Here is a 23000-nt window from a genome sequence, read left to right on the forward strand (position 1 = left end):
ATAGAAGAGTGAGTCAGGTAGTCTAGTTCCTGGTGTTTCAGCAAAATGCTTTGGTGTTTGGAAACGGACACCTTGTCTCCTTGCCTGTTCTTATTGAGGCTTGAGGATTTTAAGTCCATCCTTTCTTCTTGTCAGCTCTCTTTTTAGAGCTTCTTTCTTTTCCTTTAAGTAATTTTTGTCTTTGCTATATTCTTTCTCCAATTATTTTTCAACATGAGCAAACATCAAGCTTTTCTTAATAGATAACTTATGTAGGAACAGGTTTCTGACTTTAGATTCATCTCTCTGTTGACTATTCTGGGTTTATATGACTCCTCATATCCTTTCAGAGATTGAGAGTCTGAAGTCTTATCAGTGTCCTGGTGGTATTATTTCTTGGTAAACATTTCTGTAAGAATAGAGGAAATGGCAATTTTCAGGAAGAGCCACAGACTGGAAGATTCTAAAATCATTTATGAAAATGCTTGCAATTTGTCTTTTTAAAAAGAAACAATTTTGAGTCAGAATCATAGACTAGAAAGTGATCTCCTAACTGTCCTTATAAGGGAAATGAGTTGTACTTCTAATAGGATTGCTAATATTTTAGCTATAAGCCACAAAGATTATTTGAATAGTTTTCTCCCTATCCTTTGTGTGATTTATTCATTTTTAGGGAAAAGTAATTGATGTCCTGGGCATTTTCCAAAATAGAGTTTTGCCATTAACAAGCATTTGATTCTTAGGATTCTGTTTATTTTATTACTTTTCCAAAATCTTATACAGATGAGCTATTGATACAGAATGAGAAGAATTGTATAACTCTTTGTGGAAGTGTCAGAATGTTTCGCTAGTGACAAAGATCTCTGAATCATGTTGACTACACACGAGATGCATGTCAATTAATGACAGCTGTTTCCTGACATAAAGCAGTTAATGCTAAACTGAATATTTCTATTAATTTTTTTATGAGTACCACATTTATAGCAAATTATAGAAATTTGGCTGTATAGGTAAATAGCTCAACTTAATTTAGAGCAAAAAGTAGCCTTATCTTCTTTCATTTGAACTTTTAAATGCACTTGTGGCAAATATGAGAAGTATATTATTTTTGATACTTCAAGTTGGCAAAACATCTATTCAAAAATTCTTTGTGACTGAAAATTGTTAGCATGATCTTTTGGCTTTGCTTCGTATAAGAACTACTCAGAAATCAAGTTTGAACTTGAAAATACCATCTTGATCAAAATGAGGCCCAAAAAGAGAAAGTGGCAGGAAATAAATATTTAGCATTGCTGTTTTTCTTGGTTAGGCAATAAAAATGATTTTGTAGATTAATGAAACAAAAGAACTATAAAATATGAGACAGCATCTTGAATTCTGCTCCATTGTTTTATTTGGTTTTTAAAAGAATCTCAAACTGTGTATTGAGCCTCATCACTTAAATTCTTTCAGCTTTTCTATTTCGAAAGCCTTGTACTTACCTCGTATGCTGAGAGAGCAGCCATGAACCCTGTTTCCAGTTGTTTCCAATTCTGTGTTGCCTAGGACACTGCCACTTCTTTCATGGTGAAAATAGCACCATTTCTCTTTACAAGAGCGGAGCTGGGGAAGGTGAAATGATTGTGATGGTGATAAGGGGTTGGGGAGAAGCAGGCAGGACTGATTTAACTCAGTGAATCTTTATGGCACCTTAAAAATGTTTCCTCTCTGGAAACTGAAAAACAGAGCTCCTGTGGAGATATTTTATTCATGTAGAAATGAGATTGGAACTTCGTATGGAAACCCATCGGCTAAACTGAATATGATGTAAAATCTCAAGCGTTGCAGCCCCAGGTAGATTCCATTAGTAGAGGTTCCCCTTAGGGATCTGGAGAAGGGCTTCCCAATCACTCCATGAACTGGAAACATCAGAACCCCTGGCGCTCTGTTTAAAATGCATATATTGCCAGGCTCCTGAAAGGGCCAGTCAGAGTTGAACTGAGGAGGAGCCCAAGAACTTGCATTTTTATTGAGTATCTCTCCTTCCATTGGATTGCACTTGGTTAAATGTCTTAGGTTGTTTGAGTTGCTATAAAATACTACAGACTGGGTAGTTATTGTACAATAAAATGTGTTTTTTCACAGCATGAAGCTAGAAGTTGGAGATGAGGGTGCCATCAAGGCTGGGTTGCAGACGTCTCCTGGTGGCCTCACGTGGTGGAAGGAGCGAAGGAGTTCTCCGTGCTCTTTTATAATATAAGGCTTCATTCTCATGACTTAATCACCTTCAAAGGCCCTTCTAATACCATCTCTTTGGGCATAAGGTTTTCAACATATGGATTTTTGGGGGAGGTGGGGCACAAACATTTTGACCATAGCAGTAGGAGAATCATTTGGAATTTCCCCCAGCATTAGCCAGATTCTCCCATAAATCAGTATCTTTGGAATAACAAGTACCAGGACCGTAGCACTCACCGGGGCAGAAATGGCCAGCACATGGCATAGCTGCTGCCCAAGGTCAGTGTAACAGGGTCCAAGCAGAGTGCCCCCAATGCCACTGTTCTCCTCTGGACCACCCTACTTGCTACTGAGAATCACTCCTGCTTTAAGATTCCAAAAGGAAATTTCTTAAACCATGTGCCCCCTTACCAGGAAACCCAGTACACAACCTGAGTTGCCCTGTGTGGCTGGCCCCGGGTCCCGAGAGTCCCCATCAGAAAGGGCAAATGGCAGCTCACCTGCCCCCATGTGAGGGTGCCTTGTTACTCAACAGACTTGTCCAATTAGTCCTGAGTCTTCTCTTGGTCAGACAAACCCTCTTCCTATTGCTTTCCCAAACCGTGATCATCCTGGTTGTCTTAGTCAATAAATACCCATGCATGAGTATTTATTAGGCTCCTACTACGTGCTCTGTTTTAGGATCCAAAGAGAGAACAAGAGAAATAAGGCCCTCTCCCCATAGAGTCAACCTGCCAGTCACATCAGAATGTCCATACTCTCTTTTGCTTGCTAGTCTCGTAGACCATTTACACCAATGTCTAGAATTGTGTCCCCATTTCTGTTCTGTTTACATATCAGTACATCATATTCTGTAAAACTGAGCTAAAATGCAACAACTTCTCCCAGATGCTTTCAGAAGACATTACAGACTATGGGAGATGGCCATGTCTATCTGGGAAGCTTTATCAGCTCCTCGATTTGACTCTCCAGGAGGTGGTCTTCACTGAAGATTGTAGTTAAACTTGAGAACAGTTGGCTTTCTGTTTAGATGTCCTTGGTCTATCACTTGGAAAAGGATTTATTTTCCTTTGGCCGATGTTCTCTCCTGGCTCCTAAAAAGAAACTTTTTTTTTTTTCCCCTCCATGAGCCTTTCTGAGTGTTATGCTGAAACTTGAACCTCATATTGCTTTCTCAAATCTCAGAAAGAATTTAAAATTTTAGCACTAAGACATTTTTCTGGCTCCCTTTTAGTTACATGAGTTTCAACCCTCAGTTTTTTTGTATGTGGGTGAGGTTCCTGGGTAGAATATCAGAAGCCCCTTGAGAAAAAGAGGGGGAAAGCTCCTTTCACGATTAAGAGCAAAGGGGTACATTTCACATAAAGAGGACAATAATTCATGGGTATCATTTTCCAAAATGAAGTACCCAGATCACTGGGGATAGACCAGATGTTTGTAGCTAGAATCTCACTAAAGTCTTATTATAGTGTATTTAATTTGATTACTCATGGAAAATGATACTGGTTTTTCACTCATAACAATCATGTTTCCTTACATAACAAATTTATCTAAGTAAAATTTTTTTAATATTATATAATCATACAGTTGGTACATGGATATAGAAAAAATAACAAGACAGGTACATAAATAATGGAGTTTGGGGAAACACTGGGTAAATGAATGCCAGGAACAAACATCCTGGAGGAACACTCCCAGTCCTGCAGAAGGCAAGCCCCTCAACCAAGGATGCAGGAAGTGTGCGGAAGTGAACTTTCGCTTAAATAGGATCGTTATCCATGTGTGCCAACCATGCTGGAGTATTTGTGTGGATTAACAACTTTCTGACCATCTACTCTGAAAAAGGAAATAACTCACAATTTAAGGCTAGGGCACGGCTTCCCTGGTGGTTCAGTGGTAGGGAATCTGTCTGCCAATGCAGGAGACATGGGTCTGGTCCCTGATTCAGGAAGACCCCACCTGCCGCAGAGCAGCTAAGCCTGTGCACCACATCTATTGAGCCAGTGCTCCGGAGCCTGGGAACCACAGCTACTGAAGCCCCTATGCACAGCATGTGGGATCTTCCCAGATGCAACAAGGAGAGGCCTACACCCTGCAACTAGTGAGTAGCCCCACTCACTGCAATTGGAGAAAAGCCCACAGCAACAAAGGCTCAGCACAGCCAAAAATAAATAAACGAAATTCTTTTTTTAAAAGGGACTGGGGGTGGCAGAGGATTGTGGCAGAGCATTACAGTGAGAGACTCAGGAGAGTATGAGAAACCTTAAGTGAGAAGCAGGCTGGTCTCCTGCCCTGAGGTTACCAGGCACAAAAGCAGGGAACCCACACAGGCCCTCTGAGGAATCTCTGTTACCAGCCAGACCACCTTACCCAAAAGTTACCTGCTGATTTGATTGCAGATCACATTTGCAGTAAAGGATGACAATAAGTAAGAACCTCAAGCTGGCAGGCTCTCAATGATAATAAAAGTTTTGAAGTACTTATAACCCATAGCTGGTTTTTTCCTCCCAAATATGAAAACAGTGAAGGAAAAGCTTAAGTGGAAGAGAAGAGACATTTCCCTTATTGGTATTTGGAACAGAATCTAGAGATAGAATTGTAATTTTATTCCTTTCCCTGCTCTGTGTTTTATCAGCATTGGGTCCTGGAATGAAAGTCCTTCTGGACTGTGCTCTCCTCCCCCTTACCCCCTTATCACATCTGGTTATATCTCTTGGTCACCTGATACCAGAGTTTGCCTTCCAACCAAAGGCTTCAGCTTCCCTGTGAATCAAAACGTTGCTTCCTGCTTGAGGCCTCTGGTTCTCCTGCTATCTGCAGAGGTGGTGGAGAAGCGCCCACCAGCATGTCGATTTCGTGGAGGAGTCAGCGAGAACAGTCTTACAAAGAGATGAGAAACAGAGCCGAATGGACTTGTGCTACTGGCCCCAACCACACACTCCAATACACAATTAGGTGTGATGTCAAAGCTAAGTCACCTATGCTTCCATTCACCAATAATTTTCATTCTAAAAATCACATCCTTTAGATTTTTCTTTTGTGCAAAATAAATGAACAGTTGTGCTCAATGTCTCAGTGTTGAGTTTCTGTTTGGAAGTGATGATATAAAACCAAGATCTGTATATATGCTACCTGCAAGAGACTCACTTCAGATTAGAGCCACATACAAACTGGGAGTGAGGGGATAGAAAAAGGTATTCCATGCAAATGGAAATCAAAAGAAAGTCAGTGTGACAATACTTATATCAGACAAAATAGACTTTAAAATAAAGACTGTTACATAATGATCAAGGGATCAATCCAAAAAGAAGATACAACAGTTGTAGATGTATAATACCCAACATAGGAGCACCTCAATATGTAAGGCAAATATTAACAGACATAAAAGGAGAAATTGACAATAACACAATAATAGTAGGGGACTTTTAACACTCCACTTACATCAATGGACAGGTCATCCAGACAGAGACTCAGTTCAGATCCTTAGTTTGAGTTAACTGGTGCCTGTGGTCCTGATCATGGCTGTCATTGCAGAGAATGACTTATCTCTCATGTGTCCACCCCAACCTCAGCCCCTAGCTGCAGGTCCTGTTGGGGCCATCTCATTTAGAGCAGAACCCTGAAGAATTAAAGATAAAGTCCCAAGTGTTGGGATATCTGAACCAGGTGAAGACAGCGCTTAGGCTGATAGGAGGGTGTAGCTTGGCCATTTATTTTGGAAAACACTCAGGGTAAAACTAGCACATGTGTTATCATGGGAAGTGCATGCACCAACAGAGACCCAGGAGTGGACCCAAGACTCAACAGTCACTTCCAGGCTGAGTCGCCTTGGACAGACTTTGCCCTTGGACAGAGATTAAATAAACTAATCTTTTTGTTGTTCAGTTTCCCTTCTGGAAAAAGAAGATACTAACTGGGTTGTATTGCAGCTTAAAAGAGAGTAAGAGGATCCCCTCGTCTGTACCCCCCACCCCACAACTCCTCACCCAACCTCCTGCCCAGCCGTGGAGTCTCTCTGCTCTGTGACCTCAGCCCCAGGTGATAAGTCTTTCAATGTCTCCTCTTGGCCTTCAACCTATCCTTTTTTGCCCCATGTTTGTTTTTTAATTCTTCAAATAACCACAAGGTAGAATTGAAGACTATTTTAAAATATTGATATTGATCAAATAAATTTATATCATCTTTTTATTAATCTTTAAAATCATTTTTAACCTTTTCTTTTCAAAATGTTCTGTGTCCAAAAGCAAGATCAGTGACTTTTTAAAAAATGTTTCTGTTTTTGGGGCTGGTGACAGATTTGGCTTTAACCTCTTATAAGTGAACGGCCTTTAGAACTCAGTTTCTCTACCTTGGTGTAGAAACTTGGGGTGAGTCAAGTGATTTTTCTGACTTCAGTTCAGTCGCTCAGTCGTGTTCAACTCTTTGCGACCCCATGAACCACAGCACGCCAGGCCTCCTTGTCCATCACCAACTCCTGGAGTCCACCCAAACCCATGCCCATCGAGTCGGTGATGCCATCCAACCATCTCATCCTCTGTCGTCCCCTTCTCCTCCTGCCCTCAGTCTTTCCCAGCATCAGGGTCTTATCCAATGAGTCAGCTCTTTGCATCAGGTGGCCAAAGTATTGGAGTTTCAGCTTCAACATCAGTCCTTCTATGAACACCCAGGACTGGTCTCCTTTAGGATGGACTGGTTGGATCTCCTTGCAGTCCAAGGGACTCTCAAGTGTCTTCTCCAACACCACAGTTCAAAAGCACCAATTCTTCGGTGCTCGGCCTTCTTTATAGTCCAACTCTCACACTGATACATGACTACTGGAAAATCCATAGCCTTGACTAGACGGACCTTTGTTGGCAAAGTAATGTCTCTGCTTTTTAATATGCTGTCTAGGTTGGTCATAACTTTCCTTCCAAGTAGTAAGCGTCTTTTAATTTCATGGCTTCAGTCACCATCTGCAGTGATTTTGGAGCCCAGAAAAATAAAGTCAGCCACTGTTTCCACTGTTTCCCCATCTATTTGCCATGAAGTGGTGGGACCAGATGCCATGATCTTAGTTTTCTGAATGTTGAGTTTTAAGCCAACTTTTTCACTCTCCTCTTTCACTTTCATCAAGAGGCTCTTTAGTTCTTCCTCACTTTCTGCCATAGAGTGGTATCATCTGCATATCTGAGGTTATTGATATTTTTCCTGGCAATCTTGATTCCAGCTTGTGCTTCTTCCAGCCCAGCATTTCTCATGATGTACTCTGCGTATATTCTGACTTATGAGTGCCCAAGTCACAGCTTGCTATGTGAGAGTTACATTATTTCTCTGTTCATGTCAGCTTTGTGGTGTGTAGAACATGGAAGTATTAATCTTTGCTTGGGGTGAAGTAGCACGGGACCCGAGGTCAACCTTGCCAGGGTGGAGTAGAAGCAAGCATGGCAGCATCATAGATGGAGGAGATGCAGGGACCCCAAGATTCTGCAAGAGTGGAGACCTAATCCAATCCAGGACTTTGGACCAAGCTCTGACAGTGCAGGGTCTTCTCTCCGGTCCTCAGTTATCAGTTGGGGCCTCAACAGCCAAGAGTCATCATGAAACTGGTCTCCTCACAATTGTATTTAGACAATTCATATCTCAACTCTCTGCAGTTGTCCATGATATGAGACCTGTGGAGGACTTCTCGTGTTTGTTCTATCCATTTAACCATGTTTTAAGAGCTGACTATATAGCGGACACCATGATTGTGGTACCCAAATGAGAGACTCCCAAGCCCTACACTTCCTGGACTAAAGGTGTAACAAGAGACCTATCTGCAAACAAGCAGTCAGGGGCTGTGCCCCAGTGGGGTGTCCACAGGCACTTTGAGAGTTTATACAGGGCAGGACTAACTCTTTAGGGGATGAAAGTGAAAGTGAAGTCGTGTCCAACTCTTTGGTACCCCATGGACTGTAGCCTACCAGGCTTCTCCATCCATTGGATTTTCCAGGCAAGACTGCTGGAGTGAGTTGCCATTTCCTTCTCCAGGAGATCTTCCTGACCCAAGGATTGAACCTGGGTCCTCCCACATTGTAGGCAGACGCTTTACCGGGGATGACGTGAAAGGCAGTTCCTTCAGAGGGCTGGGAAGATCCCCTGGAGAAGGGAATGGCTACCCACTCCAGTATTCTGGCCTGGACAGTTCCATGGACTGTATAGTCCATGGGGTCGCCATGTGTCAGATATGACTGAGCGACTTTCACTTTCCAAGGCTGAGGCATTGACAATGTGGTTTGTAGCCACAGCTCTGCATCTGCACCAGCTCTGCCCTGTTGGGTGACTCACAGCCAGTTTCCTCATCTCTTATGTGAGAAGACAGCACTCACCTTTGCCACCTCTGGAGGTGGAAGTGAAGCAACAAGCATTTTGCTTCACTGTTAAGACTGCTCTTGAGGATACACACCTGTCAGGAGGCTCTGCTTGGGCCCCAGCAGCAGCACGTGCCTGCAGGATGGTGGATCTGCCTGGGCTTAGGGTGTGTGGCTGTGAACTTCACGTTTGTCCTCATTAGAACAGCATGACTAAGTCTATGACCCTGGCATTCTTTTCTGACAGTAAGCTTTGTCCTTAGAGTCTGATTGGGTAAATCCCCCCTCTCTCTCTTACTGATCCTGTATCAAGAACCCCTGATCTTGCAGGGATTACTAAACAGAATGAGCCCCGGGTTTCTCATCTGTATAATAGAGATGATGGTAATAATTCATACATTGTAGGATGGTTGTGAAGATCAAAGGACAGAGTGTGTGCAAAAGACTGGGCTTTAATATTTAATATTTGTGACTGTAATATTCACCATTGTGGGGACTAGGGGAATAACCAGAAGAGGTCCCAGAGGATCAGGATAAGGCTCCCGCTTGGCCGCTGTCCTGGTTGTTCCTGCCATGGTGGACATCACTGCTACGCCCACAGCACCCTGGTGGTTGAGAAAGGCTGAGCCATCTATTTTCCTATTTGTAGATAGTGCAGGTGGCCAAGACTGTGTGAATTCCTTATCACTATCATGTATTCAAAAATACTAGGATATAACTCAAGCTTTCAAAAGGAAGGAAATGCTATCCCAGGAATGAACTTTGAGGGTGTTGTGCTGTACGTGTGTGCATGTTCAGTCATGTCCAACTCTTTGCGACCCCATGGACTGCAGACTGCCTGGCTCCTCTGTCCATGGGATTTTCCAGGCAAGAATATTGTAGTGGGTTGCCATTTCCTCATCCAGGGGAGCTTCCTGACCCACGGGTCAAACCTGCATCCTCCCGCATTGGAGGCAGATTTTTCTACTGCTGCGCCATCAGGGAAGTCCCGTTGAGGGTATTCTAAGTGAAATAAGCCAGTCACCAAAAGACAAATGCTGTGTGATCATCCCACTTACATGAGGTACCCAGAGTAGTTAAACTCCTAGACACAGAAAGAAGAGAGGTGGCTGCCACGGGCTGGGGGGAGGTGATAGAGGAGAGGGGAGAAGGGGGAATTGTTTAATGAGTATGAGCTTCAGTTCTGCAGGATAAAATGAGTTCTGGAGATTGGTTGCGTAATAGGGTGAAGATGCTTAACACTTCCAAACTGCATACCTACAAATAGCGAAGACAGTAAATTCTGTTATGTGTATTTTACCACAATCTTATAAAAGCTTATTGAGCACATTATGTGCCAACTGTACAGAATTCCTGGCCCAAGGGGAAAGTGGAAGTGAAAGCTGCTCAGTCGTGTCCTGGCCCAAGGGGAAACAACGTGATAAAAACAAACATGGCCCCTGTCTCCCCTTATGGAACTTACAGGCTGGTAGGGGAGACAGGTCAAAGGAGGAATGACATTAATGGGCAAAAGTGCAGCTGGAACAGGTGCTCCATTGAGACGTTCACGGCCCCTTGAGAACCTAGAGTGCAGGGACTTGACCGCAACAGAGAAGTCAGGCCAAGAGCAAAGATGAGCGAGATGAAGGAAGACCATCCTAGGAATGTGCAAAGCACGAACCAAGGCTGCCTCAAGGAGGCCGGTGTGGCCGGAGCACAGAGGGTGGAGAAATGTGCTGGGAACAGAGGCTGGGGACATGCAGGGGCCAGACCCCACGGCCTCGCTGGCCACAGTGAGGAGTTTGGTCTCCCTTCCTGAGCTACAGGGACCCCACTGAGGGTCTTGAGCCAAGGATGGGGAGACAGAAAAGCAGGTTTGTGCTTTGAAAAGATCAATCCAAAGGAACATTTTTTTTTTTTTTTGTAAAGATCTCATCAAATACTCAGTTGTCTCAGTCATCCACATGGAAATATTGGACGAATCCCCTAGATATTTCTCCAGGGCCTGATATTTAGAAGACCCTGACAAGAATACAGGTGAAGACCCACATCCCATAAGTCTAAATAGTTACAGGCTATAATCAAGCTGCTGCTGCTGCTATTAAGTCGCATCTGTTGTGTCCAACTCTGTGTGACCCCATAGACGGCAGCCCACCAGGCTCCCCTGTCCCTGGGATTCTCCAGGCAAGAACACTGGAGTGGGCTGCCATTTCCTTCTCCAGTGCATGAAAGTGAAAAGTGAAAGTGAAGTCGCTCAGTCATGTCCAACTCTTAGCGACCCCATGGACTGCAGCCTACCGGGCTCCTCCATCCATGGGATTTTCCAGGCAAGAGTGCTGGAGTGGGTCGCCAGTGCCTTCTCCGGAGTAATCAAGCTAAGAAACCATTATTAATATGTTGAATCCTCTTACCATGACAAACATATCTTTATAAACTCAAATGTCAAAAAAGATACGAACACCTATGGTTTTTAATGGGACTAATAGTCAACAAAGTGTCAAAGATGATTGAATTTAACTGTAACTACACTGTCTGGATATTCTGTTGGGTCAATGAAATGTGAATGAAGAATAAAATATTTTATAATTAATCAGTCATTTTCTATTTTAGAATTTTTGGCTTTTATAGTAAAATAATTAACTATATTATTTTAATTAAGATTTTCATATAACTCATGTTATTTTACTAGAAATGCTGAATTAAATGACTTTTTGTAACAGGTGTATTGAATATATATTGTATATATTACAATTCATCCATTTGAAATATCCAACTTTTCTTGAGTCATTTTAGTTCTCAGATCATTTTTCATTATTCCAATTTGAAGAAACTTTTCCCTATTGAGGTCATATCAACCTGAATTGTTAAAAAATACCTTCTTTAAAGCAATACTTGAATTTGAAAATGAACCATAAATACGTTATGTTTCAAATATGGTGATAAGATCTCATAGATAAATTATCACAAAAACTGTTAGAAAGTATTTTAATTCCATCACTCAAGTCTACCACTTATATTGCAACTTTTTCTGTCTGTCCAAGCAGTATCTCAGTCTAATGTAAAGCCCCAACATCATGTTTCATACAGGTTGTCTGGGCATCTATACATATTTAATGGTGATAGGAATGGTTTGATGTTGTAAAATGTTCCTTGGTTGCCATGTACAAAGTGTCATGAGTTTGGAGGGCCTCCTGAGGAGCAAATTGGAATATGAGGAGGGGGAGGAATATAGACATTTGGTACAACTGGGGAAGGTGCTTTATTGTTCAAGGATCCATTGTATTCATGTGTCTGAAAGAAAGGAATTGGCAAGTCAGCCTTTTCTCCTATCCAGGGGTTTCTGCTCCTCAGACCCTCCCTGACCTCTGAGGCAGCACCCCCAGCCCTGCTATAGCTGGGATTAGCAGTAGGAAAGCCCTTAAATGTTTAGGGCTTTCAGGCACAGTGGCCAATTGTTTCAAGGTCTTAGGGCAAGGGATGTGGGGGAGCAATTCCCTGGGGCCTAAACAGTGTTAGTCACGAGAGCTGATGCTTAAGATTACTCCAAGTGACATGGACACTTAGGTGTCCTTAATAAATTGTGTGTGATTGCTTCTTGGCCTTTTGGCTAAGATCAAGTGTAATAAATTGTGTGTGTGTGATATTTGTGCCCCTCTAAAGCACAGGCCCTGGGGTTTAGGATGGCACTACCCTGCAGCGTAAATTGCGTAGGTATTCAGCAGTCCCTTTCCAAGTCCCCATGTCAACTTACTAATCCTGATATTGACCAACACTGCCACAGAGTCCTTTTTTTCTCACTCCACTCCTTTTAAAGTCTGCTGACTGCATTTTTCTCATTGATTTGTCTTATTAGGAACTGGTGAAAGTGGCAAAAGCACCTTTATCAAGCAGATGAGAATCATCCATGGGTCTGGTTACAGCGACGAAGACAGAAAGGGGTTCACGAAGCTGGTTTACCAAAACATATTCACTGCCATGCAAGCCATGATCAGAGCCATGGACACCCTGCGGATACAGTACGTGTGTGAGCAGAACAAGGTAACGTGCTTAAGAGGGCTGGAGCCATTTGTGAATGCCATGCTCTCCTCCTCTGGGTAGCCTCTGTCTCTGAACTGAAAGATTTACTGAGTGCTCGCAGCAGAGGCCAGAAGAAGCTCTTGAGCTCAGACTCTGGGGTAGAGCTCCCCCAGAGGAGTGTGATGAATTTAGGCGCAGTCTGATTTCTGCAGAAGCTCTGGCACAGTGGTGTGGTGCTGCCTCATGTACAGTCATCTTAGTGCCTTTTTGGGGGTGCTGAGAAAAGGAAGACATATATTTACATTTCCTCTTTCAGCTATGATACCTGGTTACTTTCTTGCTTTGAGCAATGGTGGTCTTGGGTTTACAATGGACAACTTTTTTTTTTTTTTTTTACAATGGACAACTTTTTAAGAATTCCTTGTCTTAGGAAATATTTTCATAAATGTCCTGCAGACTACTCAGAGAAGGCAGTGGGTTTTATTTGTTTCTTTTGGAAGCTAGCCCTTCTTAGGAGCTAACTGATAATTTAGGAAGAGTAATGCTTGTGTCTCCACTAGCAAGGGACTCTCCCAAAGTAATGATATCAAGTTGCCATTTGCTTTCCTCTCTCTGTGGGCTATTTAAAATCCATATCTGTTTGAGACTATAGGAGAATAATGAGACAGGAAGGTGGGAGAAGGAGACAATAATTTTCTAGGGTGTATAGGAATGTAAATCCATGGGAAAATACTAAGAGCTCATTAAGAATCGAGATGACAGAATTTCTTTAAAATAATTCATACCAAGTTATAACACGACATGATGATAAAGAGAAAAATTCCAAGATGAGTCCCTCGTGAATTGATTAGAAAGAATTTAGCTGCTCAAAAGCTGGAAGAGTGGCTTAAATATGGACCTCAGAAACTGCTTTATCATAAGCTTGTGGCATTTGTTTTTATGTGTATTGTATAGAGTTTCAAAGCAGTAAGTCTAATTTTTTTTATCACTCAGTGACTGCATTACATAGGAAAACTCAACATGCACCAAATTTTAGACATACCTTTATACTGTGACTACAGTCTTGTGTCTTTACTACCGTTTCCTTGCAGTCTTGAGGAAATGAAGGAATGTATAATCTCACCTACAGCTTCAGCCTTCAACAGCGTTATGTTGAAAAGTGTGTGTGTGTGCATGTGTGACAGGCGGGGGCGGTGGTAGTGGTGGAAACTAACCTTTAGAATATCTGGTGCCAAGTAATATGAGAGGTGTGTCATGAACCATTGGGAAATTCTACAAGTAACTCTGATTCCTTTACAAGTTGGCTTTGAGTATGTGCGTTATATCTTTTTGGTTTTTTTTATAAGCATATTTTAATTTTTTGAATTTTCGTTATATCTTTTTGAATGTAATTAAAAAAAAAATCACCCTGTACAAGCTAGTTTAAAAATTAGGTCATCTGTGGAAATTTAAGATTATTTCAGAGAAGAGATAGGTCAGGAACATCCTTGCGGTGATTTTAGTTAATCTACTTTCCTTCTTGGTAAAAAGGCATTTTGTTTCCCAGTCATAGTGGGGTGACTGGGGAAAGCTTGGAATTTAGGAATGGGTTTGTAAACAGGCCTGTTGGGAAGAGAAGACTCAAGTATGAGTCAGTTCTGCTTACCTTGGCAACATGTGTTTGTAACAACCCAATCAGATTTAGGAATCAAGGTCTCTGGATTTCTGTTTTGTTTTCCCTCAAGGTCTTCTAGAGGTACTCTGAGTTTGTGTCTCAGATAGAAAGGTTTTACAGGGCTTGACATTCCACCACTTTCTTCTGTTCTCTTGATCTGCGTTCTTTTCCATAAGGCCAGGTCCCCTTGCCCACTCATCTGCATTAGTTTACCCCAGCTGCCAGAACAAAGCACCTCAAACTGGGTGGCTCGGGACAGATTTCTTCCTTCCCAGTTCTGGAGGCTCGAAGTCTGAAACCAAGGACCTGGTTCCGGCTGGAGTCTCTGTTGCACACGGCTTGCCTGGCTTGTGGGGTTGCTGGCAGTCCGCGGCGTCCTTTGGCTTGTGGACGGACGCCTCCCTTCAGCCCCTGACTCTGTCTTCACGCAGAGTTCTCTCCCGTGTCTCTGTGCTCTCAGGGCATTCCCCGCTGTGTGTCCGTTTCTCCCTCTTCCCATGAGGACAGCAGTCATCGGATTAGAGCCCATCCGAATTCAGTGTGACTGCATCATAGCTTGATATATCTACAAAGACTCTATTTCTCGATAAAGTCACTTTCTGAGATTTGAGGTTTGCATGCATTTCAAGGCAACACTGTTCAACCCAGTATGCTCAGACCTCTGCCTGCTCCCATGAATGTCATGTCCATTAGCAAAATACTTTCACTCCATTCTAATATCCGCCAAAGATTTAACCCTAAAAACAGCATCAACTCTAAGTCCCAAATCTGATCTAGTATCAGTTCAGAAGGCCTCCAGTCTCATCATTTAAATCCTCTATCTCAGGTATGGTGAGACTCTGGATGTGGTCCATCCTAGAACAGAATTCTCCTTCCACACACCTGTGAAACTCGGAAGTGAATTAATCACACCTTTGTCCCCTCCTCATTTGCTGTCTCTGGCTCCATTCTCAAAGCCTTCTTTCTACTTCAAGCACCTGCATTCATGTGTCATCAACTTCCTCTTATCTCTCAAACATATGCCAGGGGTAAACCACATATTGAAATGGCTTAAAGTGATGCTTCCCTAGTGGGCTCAGATGGTAAAGAATCCACCTGCAATGCAGGAGACCTGTGTTTGATTCCTGGGTCGGGAAGATTCCCTGGAGAAGGGGATGGCTATCCACTCCAAACTGTTGCCTGGAGAATCCCATGGACAGAGGAGCCTGGCAGGCTACACAGTCCATGAGGTCACAAAGAGTTAGACATGACTGAGAGACCAACAAGGAGAGGCAAAATGTTGAGTAGGAAAAAAATCACTGAATTGGTCCTACAAATCCGGGCTCTGTTCATAGCTCCCTTGTAGGTCTCAGATGGGAGTCTATAAACTTTTTCTATAAAGGGCCAGAGAGAAAATATTTTCAGCTTTGAAGGCTACACAGTCTCTACTGCAACTGTTCAACTCTGATGTTGTATAAAGCCAGGTGTGAGTGATGCATAAAAATGAGTGAGGCTTGCTTATAAACTCTGTTTGCAAAATGTGAAAACTATTCTTAACTCATTGGCCAAACAAAAACAGGCCAGAAGTGGATGGAGTCCATGGACTGGAGTTGCTGACTCAGTCCTAGGGGAAGATGTGGAACCTCTTCCACATGGAAATTTTGATCAATTTCTTCTCTATTATTTTCTGAATGATTTCCTCTGTGGGCTAGTCCTGATCACAAATGTGAAACTATAACCAAGTACCCTTCTTAGGTCATAAAATGATCAAATGATTAATGCTCCAGGGGTTTAAGTAATTACTTAAGGAACATGATCTATTTTCTTTACAAAGTATTGCTTCATTTAAAACAATTGACTAGTTAAGATGAGTATGAACACAACTAATTAGCTTTTCTTTTCAGTCCTTCTCTCACTTCTTGTTGCTGAATATTTATTTCTATTTGATTTTTTCACAGCTAGAAACACTTCCTTAAAAATAAGTAGAAGAGGATTAAGAGCACTTTTAGAGGGTTTTATTTTAAATGTTAGCAGGATTATGGCTCAGCCAGTTTGTTGAAAATCTTTGCTTGTTACTTGACAGGCTGCTTTTGAGAGGAAATTTGTCAGAAATTCAGTGTAGCATTTGGTTTTTAACCAATATGTTTACTCAATTAAGATTTAGCTTTGAAGATTATTTTCTTATACATTGCCTGCCTTTTTTTTTCTAAAGAAATGATTCATATGTATTTGCTCACTCTGTTGATAAGCCTTAATTTTTATGAATGTCTCTCAAGAGTGTCATAAGCCCATATTAGAATTTATGACTTCTTGAATAAATATTACAGAGGCGTTTACTCAGTGTCAGGACTCCTAACATTGAATTAGCTTATATCTTATGTTGCCTGGTGATGATTTCATGGAAAAGCTTTTTTTTTTTTTTTTTTTAACTCTTTGTAGTGTCTCCAATTTGAGAAATTCTTACTCTAGGTCTGTAGTAGGGTGAAGGAAATCTTATCTCATTTTAAGGTTCTGCAGAATCTGCTTGGATGATTTAGACAGGTATTTTCCAAGGGCAAAGGACAGCCCTGCCTGACTTTTCAAAAATGCTTGGTTTCAAGAACAAGGTCTACAGATTCTTTTGGTAGCTGACCCCAGCTTCTTCCCTGCCCTCCCACTTATAGGACCTCTTCACCACACTGGGATCACATCATATGTGCATGTAGCTTGCTGTTATTCAGTCGATAAGTTATGTCTGACTCTTTGCAACCCCATGGGCAGCACACCAGGCTTCCCTGTCCTTCACCATCTCCTGGAGTTTGCTCAAACTCAGGTGCATTGACTCAGTGATATCATTCAACCATCTCATCCTCAGTTGCCCCCTTCTTCTGCCTTCAGTCTTTCCCAGCATCAGGGTCTTTACACACATTTAACTGCAAGGGCTCGTCATAAAAACAAAAACAGTGTCTTTAAAAAGGAGAGTTAGTAATTGAACAGTAAGAGGAGTATTTTGCCTGCCATTTGCCTCAATTACTTAATTTGGAATTCAGTGTTTCTAGAAGCGTGAAGTCTGAAATTCCCTTCAAAAGCATCTTTGTCTTCTACCAGAAGCTTGTGCTGAGTTCCAAGTCACACTTGAGGCAGGGGACTTGGGCCCTCCAACCAACCACAGCTCTTGAAAGTCTGAATTTGGCGGGGTTTAATTGATGCTAAAGCTGAAACTCCAGTACTTTGGCCACCTCATGCGAAGAGTTGATTCATTGGAAAAGACCCTGATGCTGGGAGGGATTGGGGGTAGGAGGAGAAGGGGACGACACAGGGTGAGATGGCTGGATGGCATCACCGACTCAATGGGCATGAGTTTGAGTAAACTCCGGGAGTTGGTGATGGACAGGGAGGCCTGGCGTGCTGCGATTCATTGGGTCGCAAAGAGTCGGACACGACTGAGCGACTGAACTGAACTGAACTGAACTGAACTGAACTGAATTGACTCACAAGGTCTCCGCTAATTTTGTTTCCAGTTTTTCAGGTTCTACATTTAGGTAAGCAGACCTCTTTGCTGTCTGTTTCCTGTAGTGTCTTGAGTTTCAGGCCCTTGGAACAGGATGCCCCCTCTCCTGACTGCTAGGTGTATCAGGAACAAGCAAGACAATGGCCCTCAGCCCTGTCTGCACACTGGCATCTCCTGGGAGGCTTTTCTGTTGCCGCCCGAGGTACCACCCACCAGAGAGCTGGAGCTGAGTGTTCTTGGCAGGCAACCAGAGCTTTTGGATTGAGTTTTAGAAACCTCCCAGGTGATTCTTGTTAAGCAGTCACGTTTGAGAACCACTGATACTCTATATGTGTCTTATCACTATCCAGAGGCATTCAGTTTGGATTCTACTTTCTTATCAGTCTTTCTGTAGAGGAAAGGGAGACTTCTGGTAATCTCTTCCATGGGCTGACCTAATGAATCTCCATCCCAAGGTAAATTGTGTAGCCAGCACTGAGGATGTTTGTCTAGTTCAGCAGTACGAGGGGGCTCCGGTGAGATGAGGTGATGGTAAACTTGATGGCACCTGCAGGTGACATTTTTTAATTCAGGGCAGACTGTGTGTTTCCTTTGAGTCTTGCATGAGCCTCGCACAGCTTCGTGCTGAGAGCTTCCAGGGGTGGGGCGGGAGTCAGGGCAGAAGGAGGAGCTGCATCTTGTTCTCTGGAAGTCACCTTACGGGGCCTTCTCACCCTCCTTTTCCTATTGTTGCTACATGGAAGTCATTTCTTTTTATTCAGAAAAGACTCAGAGATGCAGGTTATGTTGATAACATATGCAAGGTACAGATATTTTTTATAATAAAAATACCTTAAATTTTGTTTTGTAAATAGAGACATTTTATTAGGAAGTTAAAAATGTATATTATATATAATATATAGGTTATATATAAGTATATACAATATATATACATATTATATAATACAAGTTATATATTTTCACTCCTCATTAATAGATATTTTTATTTACTGAGATGGCAGTTCACTAGGTATATAAAACTTAAACACCAAATATCCAACTTTACATTTAAGCAATAAAGTCTGATATTTATGGAGTAGGATTGCAGGAGATGTTTTCTCCTAATACCAAAAGGAGCTCTGATCATATCTCATATCTGTGTATTTCTAACTCTTCCAGGTTAACTGTTCTCAGAAACCAAGGCTGACTGTCCAGAAGGGTCTATTAAAGACACATGTGAGGAAATTGAGCACAGTTAGGTAAAAACGGTCAATTTACATGGCTCTTTATAGAAAAGTTTCCCAGAACTTGATGTATCTTAAGACCCTCTATTTTCTAATTTGTATAACGTCTGTTTAAATATACTTTTCAGTCCCACTTCCTTATCCAGTTTGAAAAGTCAGAGTCTGCATGGGTCTCTTGAGAATAGCGAGGCCAATATTCAGACTTCGGCTGTAGCCCAGGGTCACTGGTTTTCTGGCACATGTTAAGCCCAGGCTCTTTCTTCCCATGTCTTATTGGATATTAAAAATGGCATGGTGCATTTTTCTTCTTACTAAGAACTTGGAATTCTAGCCAGTGTCACAATAAGAATAAATCCTCCACCAAAATCCTGTGCTGGAGTTTTTCCATTTATCCCAATAGTTTTCTGATTAATCAGTGTTGACATTAGTGTGAAAATTGCTTAATCGGCTTGAAATATAATAAGCTGGAAAATGAGAAAGAACAGGATAAAAATGAGAAAGAACTGATTTTCTCCTTAATCATTATCACAAGTAAACCTGACTACCCGCTGCCCATTGGGAGATGAAGGAAGTTTGAGGTCAGCGATGAGTAATGAAATAGACTGGACCACTGAAATGTTCATTTCTTCCCCAACCTCCAGGCTAGGTATGAACCTACCAGATGCAAAGAAATGCTTTAAAAGATCTAGTGAAAAGGGAAAATCTCACAAAGTTACAGTCCAGGAACTAGTGTGATCGTCAGGCTGTTTGAACACCTATCCATTCCATCTAACATAGGTGAAACATTTTCTTTGCATCTTTTAAATTGCACCCAACTTTGTTGCTATCTTAATATACGAAGGGGAACATGTGAAACACTTTCACAACTCAAAACTCCTTGACAAAAGTTAGACTCATCATTGGTGATGCTAGTAAAATTCTTTTTTTTTTTTAAATCTTCCTGCAGTATAGTTGATTTACTCTGTTGTGTTGATTTACTGTTACTGTGTTACACAGCAAAGTAAGTCAGTTACACAAATATGTACTTTTTCATATTCTTTTCCATTATGATTTATCACAGGATATTGAATTTAGTCCCCTGTGCTATACAGTAGGACCTCGTTGTTTGTCCAGGAGAATTCTTATTATATCCAAAGTCCTTCACAATTTGCTTTCTCTTCATGGCAGAGCCAGGCTCATTTTCTGATGGCAGAGAGGTAACAGATGTGTCGACCTGCTCTCTTCTCAGCCCTGCCCTTTCTCATCACCCAGTTTCTTCACTGTGAATGAATGCCATAAACACGGGCTAGGAGGCAAATTAACCCTTAGGTTTGTTTTGGAGTCCTGCCGAGAGAATCATCGGTTCACCTGGTTTTATTGAATTTAGAGGTAGATTTTTATTAACCGGTTGATAAACTCTGCAATATTATCCTAGGCAAACCATTCTAGAAAGCCTCCTCTATAAAAAGCTTTTTTTTTTTTTAGGGACTTCCCTGGTGCTCCAGAGGCTGGGACTCTGTGCTCCCAACGCAGGGGGCTCAGGTTTGGTCCTTGGTTGGGGAACTGAATCCCACGTTCTTCAAGTAAAGATCCTGCATGCCACTACTAAGACTTCTGTGTAGCCAAATAATTTTTTCTTTTTTTAAAAAGCCTTTTAAAAAGTTAAGACAGGGACTCACATGGGACACAGTAACTAATCAACAGAAACACATTGTTAAAAGGTTTGTGTATATGTATCTGAGTGCCTGAGTGTGTGTGTAGGCGTGAGTCAGTGGGCCTATTTACCAATAAACCTACCTTCAGAGTTAAAAGCATATTCATTAGAAGCCAAAACAGTTGGCTTTTTTTTTTTTTCCCACTGACACATCCTTTTGGAAACTCAAGTGTTTCCAGGGAGTTTTGAGACATTGCATCTTAGGTACTTCACCTTGATTTCCTTTTTCTTTAAATTTTTATTTTATATTGGATTATAGTTGATTTACAGTGCTGTGTTTCAGGAGTATAGCAAGGTGACTCAGCTACACATATCCATATATCCATTCTTTTTCAGACGATTTTCCCATATAGAGTATTATAGAGTATTGAGTAGTGTTCCCTGTGCTATAGACTAGTTCCTTGTTGACTGTCTATTTTGTATATAGTGGTGTGTTTATGTTAATCCCAAACCCTTAATTTATCCCTTCCTACCCCTTTGGTAGTCGTAAGTTTGTTTTCTTAGTCTGAGTCTGTTTCTGTTTTGTAAATACGTTCATTTGTATTTTTTTTTTTCTTAGATTCCACATATAAGTGATAGTGTGTGACACTTGTCTTTCTCTGGCTGTCTCCACTCTGACAATCTCTAGGTCCAGCCATGTTACTGAAATGACATTATTTTGTTCTTTTTTATGGCTGAGTGATATCCCATCACATACATGCACCGCATCTTTGTCCGTTCCTCCGGGGATGAATATTCAGGTTGCTTCCGTGTCCTGGCGGTGGTCAGTCCTGCTGCGGTGAGCACTGAGGTGCATGTAACCTTTCACAGTGCAGTTTCCTCTGGGTATATGCCTAGGAGTCGGATTGCTGGGTCTATGGCAGTTCTTAGTTCCTTAAGGAGCCTCCATACTATTCTCCATAATGGTTGCCCTAATTTATATTCCCACCAACAGGGTAGGTGGGTTCCCTTTTCTCATACCCTCTCTAGCATTTACTGTTTGTAGACTTTTTGATGATGGCCATTCTAACTTGTGTGAGATGATACCTCATTATAGTTTTGATTTGTATTTCTCTAATAACTAATGATGTTGAGCATTTTTACATGTGCTTTTTGACCATCTGTATATCTTCTTTGGAGAAATGTCTGTTAAGGTCTTCTGCCCAATTTTGATTTCTTTTATTATTATTATTTTGCTTTTGATTAACATGAGCTATTTGTGTACTCTGGAGATTAATCCCTTGTTGCAAATATTTTCTCCCATTCTGTGCATAGTCTTTTCATTTTGTTTATGGTTTCCTTTGCTGTACAAAAGCTTTTAAGTTTAACTGAGTCCCATTTGTTTATTTTTGTTTTTATTTTCATTATGCCAGGAGGTGGATCCAAAAAGATACTGCTAGTGATTTATGTCAGAGTGCTCTGCTTGAGAGTTTTATAGTATCTAGCCTTACATTTAGATCTTTAATCAATTTTTAATTTATTTTTGCATATGGTGTTAGAGCATGTTCTAATTTCATCTTTTTTACATGTAGCTGTTGAATTTTCTCGGCACCACTTACTAAAGAGAGTGTCTTTTCTCCATTGTATGTTCTTGCCTTCTTTGTTGTAGATTAATTGACCAAGGGGTGTGGGTTTATTTCTGGACTTTCTATTGACCTTGATTTCTGACACTTAAAACTTTGTCAGGTTTAATTAAGTATGATCTACAATAATGTAAAATAGGTTTCACATTGTTACCATCACCTTGTATCTTCCCTAAATTTTTAAACATTCTGGCATTTTATATATCTGTAATTAGCTGTAAAGATATAGGTACATTTGTTTTAGTTGGCCATTTATGGATTTGGTTAGAAAATTATTTGCTTTTGTGTGTGCATGTATAAAGACTAGAAAGCTGATTAGTTTTTCTAGATTCTCTTTATTAAAAAACACATCTAGTCTTTTAGTCATTTAAATAGTTACAGTGGAGCTAGTTGCAAAGAGGTTGAAATCAACAGGAATAGCTTGGTATTTTAGGTGCCTCAAAACTCTGCCTTCCATTTATACTGAGAGCTCAAGTGGTTGAATGATGCCATTTGTGGGAGACCATCATGATTGACCAGTGGTCACCAGTTCTCCCCAAGACCCCAAACTCTCCGGCTCCTATTGTATCTCTGCTTTGTGTTGACATGGAATATCTTTCCTAGTGAGCTGTGTGGAGGCTTCACTTTGGGGGTTAATCACCATTTATCGTTATTATCATGCATGGTCACTATAATTTGGATCAGTCCATTTGTAGAGCCCTGACAGTGTTAGGAATTTCCCCAAACAAGAAAGTCTTTCTTTCCAAGTTCAAGTTAGTTCTTGGTGTGCTAGAATGAGACCATGACTGACATAAAGTTGAATTTGCCTCTGCCTCTCATTTACACCCTCAACAACCTTCAACAGGTCACCAATGTTCTCAGTCTTTGTATTTCCTTCC

General features: G+C 41.4%; 1 protein-coding gene across 1 annotated transcript in view; it reads left to right on the top strand.

The window, feature by feature from the left end:
- The window catches only part of LOC122453006 (guanine nucleotide-binding protein subunit alpha-14), a 182188-nt gene that overhangs the window by 100586 nt on the left and 58602 nt on the right, over positions 1 to 23000 (top strand). The window contains exon 2 of the mRNA XM_043486810.1: positions 12358 to 12542. Coding sequence (XP_043342745.1) covers positions 12358 to 12542 — 185 coding nt within the window. The remainder of the gene's footprint in view (positions 1 to 12357; positions 12543 to 23000) is intronic.

Source organism: Cervus canadensis, chromosome 14, assembly GCF_019320065.1.
Source record: "Cervus canadensis isolate Bull #8, Minnesota chromosome 14, ASM1932006v1, whole genome shotgun sequence".
Lineage (NCBI taxonomy): Eukaryota > Metazoa > Chordata > Mammalia > Artiodactyla > Cervidae > Cervus > Cervus canadensis.